We start from the raw sequence: 11,604 nt of genomic DNA on the forward strand, positions 1-11,604 counted from the left end.
GTGTGTGTGTGTGTGTGTGTGTGTGTGTGTGTGTGTGTGTGTGTGTGTGTGTGTAATCCATTTCCCATTGCCTAGTCCTTTGTAGCTTAACATATTTGAGGTTACAGTTCTGGATTACTATTGAACACAAAAGTTTTAAATACCTCTAACAAAAGGGTAAACAACTAGGCACTGGGAACAACACGTTTGAAAGTGCAATATTTATATTCACTCTTTTTTTTTCTTTATGTATGTGCTTTTTATTCTGTTTTGTTTGTGATTACTTTGTGGTAAACCAGAACTGTATGTGTTAAAGTATGCAATGCAGACTTAAAGGAATAGTTCAGCCATTTTGATGTTTGGTTCTGTCTCAAACAAATACCATTGTACCTGTTGTAGAGATTAGTTTAATTTGAACAGGACTGATTTAATTTAAATAAATTCATTTTATTTAACCTGATTAAATCCCTATGGCGATCATGATCTCATTTGCAGGGGGGGACCTGGTGAGCGAAGCCTGCTTTGAATGCCCAGACCTCCCTTGAAAAAGAGATATTTCATCTCTATGGGATTTGCCTGGTTAAATAACGGTAAATTGCAGCCAAGACCAAAACGGGTTGCTGCTATTCTAAAACAACTAAATTCTCACGTGTTTCATAGTGATATAAACCTTTACAGTGTAATCAGTTTGCAAATACATTGGTATTGCAAAAATAATTCTGATTGGTTGCCATCACAAATAGTAGCAGCAGTATTTAGCAGTAGATCTTCCTGTAGAGCCAGGGTCACTACAGCTAGGAGTATCATAACTGAAATAATGACAAACTGATTTAGCAAGAGCTGATATGACATTTCCAAGGGTGGGGTTGTTTTAGGAAGTCCACTTCGCAATCCACTTTGGAAGTGGGTTCACTCATACGACAGAGTATTAGGGACACAAAACAAGATTATCCTTTTTTAAAAATGATGAGAATAAAGTCATAATATTATGATATAAAAGTCATAATATTATGAGAAAAAAGTCAATCTTACATAACATCCGTTTTCTGTTCTTGAGTTTTTTACCCATTTTCCTCACAGTGGATAGTCATGGATGTCTCTGTGTTTATGAAGTAGTCTGCAATGAATTTTGGGTCACTGTTAGTGTAACGCGCTTTCATCCAAATTAAGTGACAACTGACAATACAGCCATTAATTACACGGTTTCTGTTTATCATATAGTCGTTTCAATCGTTTCAAAGTCCTGCTTCTGATAATCTGATGCTAATATGCTAAAAGATTAAACATTTCTTTTAACTGATAAGAACAACTTCACAAGTTGTTCAGCATTTCTCAGTTGAATGCAGTGGTTGCTCTTTCATGGAAAGGTTCTCGTAATAGAATGACTTTATTCTCATAATGTGACAACTTTAATGTCATAATATTAAGACTTTTTTTGTAATAAAAAATACTTTTGTGGTGTGGCCCTAACTCGGACAAGTCATTATTACAATATAGTCAAGAGTGGATTTTGCTATCTTAACATAACTTCAGTTTTGAAGATGTCCTCGCGATTAATGTCACCAACATATTATAACCCTTTCAATCGGTTTTGCATTACACAATAATTTTGACAGACATAAAATGGAAAATACTGCTGGAAGTGACCACAGTCTGCACCAAAAGTGCTAAAGCTAGTAGCTTTATTAGCACAAGTTTGCAAATGACCTCGTGAGAAATTGCCTGCACTGTAACCGTTTATAAAGACGTCCTTGCGTGTTTTGGAACCTGGAGTTTAGCTGTTAGTCTGTCCATCCTGCAGGTTTCTGGCTTTGCATGTTAACTCACTTCACTACTGGCAGAGTGAAAGTGAAACAGATTTTTTTTCCCACTTCACATGCACTCATCACTTCACTGGACTGAACTCCCTTCATTATATCGTTTTTTTTTAAAGCACAGCTTGACGACAGAGAAAGAGGCTGCATCAGCGCCTCTGAGCTGAGCTCAGTTTATGCTTACATTGACATTCTCTGTTGTTGCAGCTGTTCAAATACAATCACTTCACATATGTAATGCATATTTTTTTTTACTTTACCAGCTTAGTTTATTGCCCTCTGATCAGAGAGTGATTTGTTTTCTCACAGTCTACAAATCCCCCATTAGTTTATGGACTCAAATCCTTTATCACGCTTATTCTCTGCATGAAAATTCCTTCCTTAACATGATGTCAGCTCATTATTTATAAAGTCAGGGACATTTCCCTACATGGTTCCATCAGGCAAAGGCACTGGTAAATATTTGTTCTTATTATTTTAACACGTCTTTGCCCACTTTTAAAAAGATGCTGTACATATTTGTGACGAGGAGAGAATTTTTAACTGCTTTGTTGTGAAATTTCTCACCCCATATTGGGGCGGGGGGGGGGGGGCTTGTCGTGCCAGGTGGGTGGCAGCTCTTTGAATATTAAAAAAAAGTGTTGCCTGCTATTGTTTGTACTTTAAATAAAATATTTCCCTTTTTACAAACTCGTGTGGTCTCATTGAATGTACATCGATGGGAAAATAATTTATTTAGAAAACAACATAGTATGAAATTATGTGCATGTCAGTTAAATTTTGATACAATATATTACTTTAGAAGGGAAAAACACTGGTGCGCAATAAGCTAAAAAAATATTTGTGGCACAGATGTGTCGGCATAAAAATGTCTCATAAAAAGAACAACGACACCAGAGTGTGCAGTTCTTTGTTCATAGTGTTACATGGCCTTTTTAAGGTTATGTAACGCTTGCTGGATAAAAGTACTGGCGGTCCCGTTTACAGAGTCAAGACGTTATTACTGTTCATGCTGCACAGTTACACTCTCAATGCTGTGCAGTGCAAAAACTTTTAGTCCAACATCACTGAATTGCAGGAAGCATCCATGTATCTCCTGGAGCATTTCTCTCCAAGAGCGTGAAGCTTTAGTTCCTCCTGCTGTAACGTGTTCTGTGCTGCAGACTGTTTTCAGTCTTTCTCCCTCTGAAGGCCAATRTCTCAGCACTCCATGGATCTTGATAGCTGTGTGAGCTTCCTCTGGTTGTCAATCACCTTTAGGTTCTGGATGTAGTGACGGATGTTGCTGGGAGTGCGCAGAGGGAAAGCATGTTCTGAGCCTGGCGGAGAAGAGGAGGAAATCATGTTTGACTGCATTGAAATGTTGGCAAAGGCAAAGTAGAGCTATAGCTACACAAAAAAAAAAAAAAAAAAAAAATTGAAGAAACTTTAAATCGTTCAGTGAATGATACTACAACTCACTCGTAGATAAACGTGTAGGACCTTCCAGGAATATCCGATCAGCTAGGCCCCTTTGTGGAGATGAAGGCACTGCAGAGAAAAAGATTATGCTAGTGTGACGTTCATTTTCAAGCAGCATGCATGTGCAATCATTTGATATTATAAACTTTTTTATTTTAGTAATTTTGTTTGGCCTAAAGGCCAAAGTCTTTAGGCCAGGAGCTGTTTAGTCCTGGTCCTTGAGAGCCACTATCCAGCATAAAAAAATTAATGCGCTAGCGCAAATGCTAACAAGCTAAGCTGAGGTTCTTCTTCCATGAAGCAGCTCTGTTGTCCTCCWTCCATATTTTCAGTTCCAGGCTGAGTCATTTCTACCTTCTCCTCTCTGTCAACGCTCTCTGKTTTCATTTAAAAGAGTCGATCATCAGATATTGTCCAAGATTAACCTTCAGGGTGGATATAGCTCGCTAGCAGCCTCACACTGAGGACCTATCCACGTCATCATTTACCCAGAATGCTTTGCATGTAAATAAAATGGCCCCATCCGTGTTAAAATATATATTTTTAAAAATTTACAAAACTAAACAGCCTACAGTATTTTTACAGTCTTTATTTTACAGTTAAAATATATGTTTATCAAATAAAGTCTAATGTTACAACTAATCGTGGATCCCTTTAAAGCCCTGATCATCACCTATTGTTCATACAGGATCATGTGCACTAACTGTGTGGTCCCCTGTGAACAATAGGTGATAATCAGGGTCCCAACCATAGTCAGGTGGTTGGTGCACATGATCCTCTATGAACAATAGGCAATCAGAGCATTAACAATATATTGTTTGGCTGATAGTCCTCTTTTGCATGTGACCAACCTGTTTGTCCACCATGTGGAGGCAGTGCTTATAAGGCTGAGTTCACCTGAAACTCCTCAGACTGAAGAAGTCTCTTGGATGAGAGATGAAACGTTTCATTAAAGAACCCATCCAGAAGACCTACTTACATTATTTTTAACCTGCATTACTGAGATGCATCACTATCCTGTATATTTTACTTTTTTCCCTGCTGCAATGTACCTGATACATTGCTTTCATTGCAGAAGCCTGCTATCACCCATTCCTTTAGGCCAAGTGTGTTGGAGCAAAAAAGTCTCTAAAATATGCGGGATAGTGGCCTTCAAGGACCAGGATTGAACACCAGTGCTTTAGGAAATGAGACAATGAGAGCTGATGTTCATGGCTTTAAACTCTAAAAATGAACACATTAAGTTATCACAAAACCCTCAGAAATCAGGATCAGCAGTTTTCAGAAGTAAGTTGGTGTCTCAGAAAAAGTTAATTCAAGCTTTGCTTTAAGAAAAATTTGCACTTCTCAAAATACATCACATATTTCCTTGAACTTTCCAGTATGGTCTGTCTGTTTTTACTGTAGTTTCTAATGTTTTTGATTTAATGTGGACATTCTATTGTTAAAATGTGACCAAAAGGATTTTAAAATGCACTTCTCAGGCCACTCCATAAGCTGTCATTGCCACAGTTTTCAAGCTTTACATCATAGCAAGTCTTAATAACATTYTATAAACCTTGCATTTCCCTCTTGCAGCTTTCTTTCCGTCACAAATCACCCCTAAAACTCGTCTCCATTAGAGGTGCATCAAAACATGTATCTGTATCGAACTGTTCAATACAGTGCTTTAGGTTTAATACGCACTACGTATGGAACAATACAGATTTTAAAAATTGATTTTATCAACTTGTCTTCTGAAGATGCTCTGTGTTGAAAGCTCAGTGGATCTGTGTTCGACTTCGACAACTCCACCTAGGCTGCATTGTCGAGCACAGATTCACTGAGAAACATTCTGTTTCAGCAACATTTAAATTTAAAAACTGTACTTTTGAGGTTAAACAAATGTTCATAATTAATTTCATTMAATTACAAGTTAAGAAGGACATGGACATTTCTCTTTTTTGTATCGAAAACATAGCGAACCGTGAAGCTAACCTCCATCCTTGCCTGAACTCTTTTCCTTTGGATGGTTGACCCCACGTACTTAAACTAATCTTTCTTCAGTACTTCCTCTTGCAGCTTCGCCGTTCCACCTGTCTCCCTCTCATTCACAAACAGATTCTGTCTCTTTTCTCTCCAGAGCCCTCCTCTACCTCTCCAGGCTCTCTTCCATCCTCTCCTTACTCTCACTCCAGCTCACACTGACATCTGTAAACATCGTAATCCGTGAGAACTCCTGCCTGACGTCATCTACGACTGTTTGTTGTCTGACAGTTCTTACTTACCGTAAGGTTGGCTTCTGCATCCTCGTACAATTTTCACCGTCTTTGCAAGCATTCGCTATGAAAACAGGAAATACATTTAAAAAAAACAATTCATGTCATGTTCTTACTTACAGTAGAACAATATCAGCAAACACGCAGAGTAAGATTACAAAGTGACTATAAATCAATGAATGAATGAATTAATCTATACCATTTTCTCAAAATTGACCAATTTGTCCAGACAGTTTGGGTTGCCCTCGTGGATGAATGTCATGTCTAGGTGTCAACAAGACACAATGAGTTTTCTTGGTTTCAGTCAAAGAAGCTTCTAGGATTCACGGCAGCCTGACTGCAGGTGTTTTTTTTACCTTTCAGTAGCAGAGGCATGAAGGGGATGTAGGGAGGACTGAGTTTAGTGACAGCCAGTCTGTAGGCCCTGTGGTTGCGTGAAGGATCCTAAAACCAAGAGAAAACAGCAAAATAAAAATGTTTTATGACACAACAGACCTTTGACAGTGAGATGAAAATCAAGACACTAATACTGAAAAAGAAAATCACAGTGTTGCTTACCATCAGTCTTTCATAAGTGCAGTAGATCCTTTTTGTCTTGCTCGGTATTCTCTGCAGAATACAGGTGAATTATTTCACCAGTCATTTCAAAACTCCTTGTAAAACTATTGCAATGTGATTCTGTGTCATTGTAAGAGCTGGAAACTCACCTCCCAGGTTTTGTAAAGCCTCTGCACTGCACTGTTGCCTAAGCCAAACATCACAGCAAAAAATAAATTGAGATTCTTCTGATCCTTTAACCTGAAACAGAAAGAAGACACGAGTGTGAATGGACAAATATCTGACTGAGTACAGGAACTAAAGACTAAAAGTAACACTAGAGCTGTGTGAGAAGAGAAGTATGGTAATATGTCTGAGCTCTAAAGTCACTGTGGTTGATTTCATTTGAACCTTTTTTTTATTTCAGACACAAGTACAAAGGATATAATTTTAGGTGCATTCATCGACCAACATTACATTTCAAAAATATACAAAAATGTAGAATTTAACTCAAAAAGCCTAAATGTATTTTTAATAAGGAATCTTTGCAAGAAATATGTGTGCATTTGTATTGCAATGATAATACATACTGTAATTTACCTTGTTGATAGTAGATATTTATTAAATTATTATACACCTCTGCATCATTGAAACCTTCACATTGGTCACCCACGCTGATCCAACAGTTTTTTGTCTTTATACTCTGAGATATTATTGAAACTCACTGAATGATTTAACAGTATTGAGCACTGAAGAGTGTTGTGTCCAGCTGCACAGAAAATATTCATTTTTGAACTGAGGAATGTTTTTTTCTGAAATTATCTAAAGAAGCCACAACCCAAGGACTTATTTTGTTTCTAGACATGTCATGACTCATCAAGGCCACTAGAGGGCAGACTCAAACACAAACTGAGGACTGTCCACTGCAGCTGCTGTCTCTTTTTAGATCTGCTTCTTTGTAAGCTTTTAAATCCAACATTTTAAAGACTTTTTATGCTTTTTTGTCTTTGTGAGGAATGGTTTCTTGTCCATAAAAAAAAGAAAAATGATCAGAAGCCTACTCAGATGCAGCGTCGTCGCTGAGGGCTCTGTTAAGTTATTGTCTTGAAGAACTCACACAAGTTCTCCTGTATTTCTGTTTTAAGTTTATTTTCAGGTTTGTTCTGGTGGTGTTGAGTTTAATTTAGGCTTCCTGTGTTTCAGCCACAGTATTTTGTCCCAGCTAGTCTTTGCTCCTTAGTCCTGCCACGCCCACTCCCACCTGCACCCTCCTTTACCTCAGCTGTTTCTCATCTTCTTGTTGGCTTCAACACACTTAACCTGTCAGGCACACCATGTGTTTCCTTGAGCCTTGGTTTCTTTTTAAGTCGGATGCTACAACAGCCTTTTTGTTGTCTGTTTTATAATATATGTCTGTATATATTTTGAGTTCCTTGTGTTCAGTCTGCATTCTGTATAAATGTAAAACAATGACTTTGTGCTGGCACAATAAAAGTAGGGATAAATACTTAAATACTAATTAAAGATAAATACTTTGACATAAATAATAATACTTTAAATAATAAATTTAGGGGTAGCCTGTCCATGGTTCTCTTGGCCCACTGTCATGTTGTTTCCCTGCACACCAACTACTTTAAAATTAAATAGATTTTACTGTAATTCTATCACAGGGTAACTGTAATTTTATTATACTAAAATTGTAATAAAATCACAGAATCTGTAAGAATTACAGTGTAGTTACTGTAAAGATTAATGTACCTAGCTGAACGCTGCTGCCAGTAATTTACTATAAAATTTTCACATTTTTTTTAACAGTGCAGCATTCTTCTCTGTCAGTCCACTGCAGATCCTCCTTCACTACAACAGTGTTACTACCAGAGGTCTATAGAGTACTTGAAAACAATAACTAAGTAAAAGTAAAAATAACTTAACAGAAAATGACTGGTGAAAATAAAAAAAGCACTTAAGTAATAGTCATAAAACTTTTCACAAAAACTGGGAAAGTAAAAGTATGTTTACACACTCTCTGAGAAATAAACTGTTGAATTTACTTAAYCAAACTCCTTCCACTAAACCAAGTTGAGTAAACTGAGCAATATACATAAATACATTTTTTTAAAGAAAAAATGTTTATTTTAATGAAAAAAAAGTGTACAGCTTCATATTTACTAGGTTTAGTGGCACCAGTTGACATGACTTGGTTGAGTAAATTCAACACTSTAAAAATTCTTAAGTCACATAAAAAACTTTTTTCATTATAAGTTCTGGCATATTTAATTTTGTTACGGGTAACTAGATGTTAAATTGTAAAGTAAAAGTATCATTTCTACTTCTTCACAATGTAAAATAAAGAAATAAATTATTATTTTTAAGTTTTAAATGTAACAAAATAAAACGATTTAAAAAAATACTTGGTAAAATTACAAATGTACCTATAAACCCCATTGAACCTTGTTGAAAGTACATCTGACAAATTTCAAAGTGATAATGGCCTGAAAACATATATTTGGACATAAATGTCACTTAAATGCGCCAGACCATTTTATTTTATAAACACTTTGACCTGCTGGTGGCGCTAAAACAAAAGTTAATCTAAATMAACTGGCTTTACTTCATAATGTAATAAAAGTTCAATGATGTTTAAAGTGTAAATTCAAAGTACAGATGAGAATTCTGGGATAGTTTCTCATTAAGACACGACTAACTCCAAAACAATCGGTCATGATTCTTATGTCGAGCTCTTACACTGAAGCGATCTTGATGAACTTCTTGAGCAGAACGGCCCGTTTCACCAGGTCCTCGCAGAGACACAGCTCTGTCACCACCCAGTATTGAACCTCATTAAAGTGACGAACAAACCGCTCCAGGTTCGCTGTGATGGCACCGGGGAATTTGTGACGCCCGAAGATGTAGTAGACGAGCTCCACCTGGGGAGTGTAGGGAACAATAACTCAAACCCAAACAGAAAGAGGAGTTTCAAAGTCGCAGATAAGAACAACTTTTACAGGTGACACAATGTACTAAAGGTAATCTGATGCCAAAAAAATGGAAAAATGCTGAGATGTGATATCCAGTCTCTTGTCTGATTTTCAGTTCTGCAGACAACTAAGCCTTGGTGAGGTTGTCTATTATACACACAGTCCTCTTTTGTCTGCTCGTTTACAAAGATTTACCTCATGCATGGCAGTGAACAATTCCCAGTCATAGTTTGTGAGCTCAATGCCAATGTCTTTAGAGCTCATCTGCTCAATGAGGTCAGCTGTCCCCTGCTCGGGGCCCTGCTGCTCCTTCAGGGGCCTCTGGCAGAATAACAGAATCACAGAGAAAAACTTCATGAGAAAAAGATAACAGTGGTCCATGATAGTCCTTTTGTTAAATAAAAAAATAATGTATGAAAGGTGAAAGCACTTATTTCTCACCAGTTGTTCCACTTCACTGCTCGTGCAGATAAATAGTCTCTCGTTGAGACCCAGGGCAGTGTAGACTGATGATGCATCCAGCTTTAACTGAGCTCTTTCTGTTCATTTGCAAAAACAATTCAAATAAAAAATCAATTAAATAAGCAAAATACTTTACTAAGTGACAAAACCAGTGATTAAACTGCGAAATATTGGCTTTGTTCATTAGAAAACTGAGAAAACGAGTCCCACCTCCGCTGGAGTTCATTTTGACCAGGACATGATCTCCACCAGGTTGGACTATTGCTGACATCACTTCCTGTACGGACGAGTCCACTGGGAGCATCAGAGACAGAGCTTTGTAGTCTGACTTGTAGATCTCGTACAACACTGAAGTGAGAGGAGACAGAAAGTCAAGATATTCTGATCTGATCTTTAATGACTGAGCTCAGATCAGGGTTTTCTGGGGGAACATTTCTTAGATACAAGTGCAACTTAAAGAGCTCTTAATCATTAATCAGTTCTGTGAAGTGGCCACACAGACCAGTTCGTCTTTATGTCTTCTCTTCAGAAATCACATGGAACCCACATACTGTATCCCACAAAGGGCGGCTGTGGCTGAGGGGTTAGGGGGAGTCATCCTCCAATCAGAGAGCTGGCAGTTCAATTCCACTGTTGTTGAAGTGTCCCTGGGCAAGACACTGAACCACCACTGCCTCTGATGTGTATCCCATCAATGTATGAGTGTGATTTAAAGCACTGATTAGAGATTGATTTACCTGTATTAACTTTGCAGAAAGATCTAGAAGAGTGCTGTGTGAATGTGTGTGTGAACGTGTGTGTGTAAACGTGTGTGTGTGTGTGTGTAAATGTGTGTAAACGTGTGTGAATGTGTGTGTAAACATGTGTGTGAATGTGTGTGTAAACATGTGTGTGAATGTGTGGCCTTGTTTTTCCTATAGTTTTAAGGAAAATTCAGCCTCATGGGGACTGGATGCTCCTTGTGGGGCCCAAAGCCAGGGCCCCACAACTTCAGAGGCTGATTTTGGGTGGAGAGGTTTGGTTTAGGACCAAGGTGTGAATTGAGTTTAGGTTAGTTTTAGGGTCAGGTAGGTACCTGTGAGGTTACTTTTAGGGTAAATGGTCAGGGTTAGAATATAAAATTACCAAAAAAATGAATGGAAGTCAATGGATGGGCCCACAAGGATATAAAAACAAACCTGTGTGTGTAAACGTACTTGTTTTCACTACAGAGTGAGGACCATTTGCAACATAGTTACTATCAAAGTGAGGTCTTTGATGTAAATTGAGGACCTCTTTAATGTCCTCACTTTATTTGCAGCTCTGCTGTGCTTCAATAGTTAGGTTTAGAGGTATGGAGTGAATTAGGATTTGGTTCAGATTAGGGTTAACTATAGGCCAGTAATGGTTAATTTTAAGGAAAATGTCTGGGTTAGGCATAAATACAGTTACAAAAAAGAATGGAAGTCAATACAATGTCCTCAGTTTGATGCAAATACAAGGATGTGTGTGTAGAGGTAACCCTGGTGAAAAAAAAACTTTTCTATTGTTTTTTCTTTGTCTTTGATTTTATTTTTTACACTTATAAGAAGAAAATCATTTTAAAGTGTTTTTATTTTCTTTAAGTGAATAGGACAAAGTCCTATATATATATTATCTCATTTAATCTTCTATTTGAATTATAATCAATATAATCAAAGTTATTGAATTAATCTTTGCATCTCTCTTTTATCCAGAAGTATAACACTGTGAAGAAAAAAGAGTTGAAATGTGCTTTAATGTTTTTTCTTAGTACTGGTATTAATAATGGTTTTATCATTTTCTTAATTGATTTAATGATTAATATTGTGTACTATTCATTTCATTATTAATACATTTGTGCAAAGTTGTGAATGTGTTTCATAGCCTCAGTGAAGTGATTTTTAAGACAGAAGGTGAAGTCTGCCTTTTGCAGCTTCAAGGTTTTTTTGCTGATAAGTGCACAGCTGGCCGAAGAGCAAGTCTGAGAAAGCCACGTTGTTTACTTTCCCACCTTACCCTCTAAAACTAATTTTTCTGTTCTCGCCAGTTAACAGTGTTAGTTCGTTGTTCTTCGTCTGTTGGAGCGGATGGTTTTGACTGGGTTTTCTCTGAGGA

The 11,604-nt window shown here is 37.3% G+C and overlaps 1 protein-coding gene across 2 annotated transcripts in view; it reads right to left on the reverse strand.

Annotated features, from left to right (window-relative positions):
• Nucleotides 1–2,497: 2,497 nt before the first annotated feature.
• The window catches only part of rapgef3 (Rap guanine nucleotide exchange factor (GEF) 3), a gene marked incomplete in the record, with an annotated part of 54,464 nt that continues 45,357 nt past the window's right edge, over nt 2,498–11,604 (reverse strand). For both annotated transcript variants that reach the window (XM_014016261.1, XM_014016260.1), the window contains 11 exon segments: nt 2,498–3,112; nt 3,255–3,323; nt 5,522–5,576; nt 5,712–5,776; nt 5,869–5,956; nt 6,071–6,121; nt 6,220–6,310; nt 8,795–8,976; nt 9,223–9,348; nt 9,469–9,566; nt 9,700–9,837. In XM_014016261.1, the coding sequence (XP_013871715.1) occupies nt 2,994–3,112; nt 3,255–3,323; nt 5,522–5,576; nt 5,712–5,776; nt 5,869–5,956; nt 6,071–6,121; nt 6,220–6,310; nt 8,795–8,976; nt 9,223–9,348; nt 9,469–9,566; nt 9,700–9,837 (1,082 nt within the window).

Source organism: Austrofundulus limnaeus, unplaced genomic scaffold (genome assembly GCF_001266775.1).
Source record: "Austrofundulus limnaeus strain Quisiro unplaced genomic scaffold, Austrofundulus_limnaeus-1.0 Scaffold141, whole genome shotgun sequence".
NCBI classification, from domain to species: Eukaryota; Metazoa; Chordata; class Actinopteri; order Cyprinodontiformes; family Rivulidae; genus Austrofundulus; species Austrofundulus limnaeus.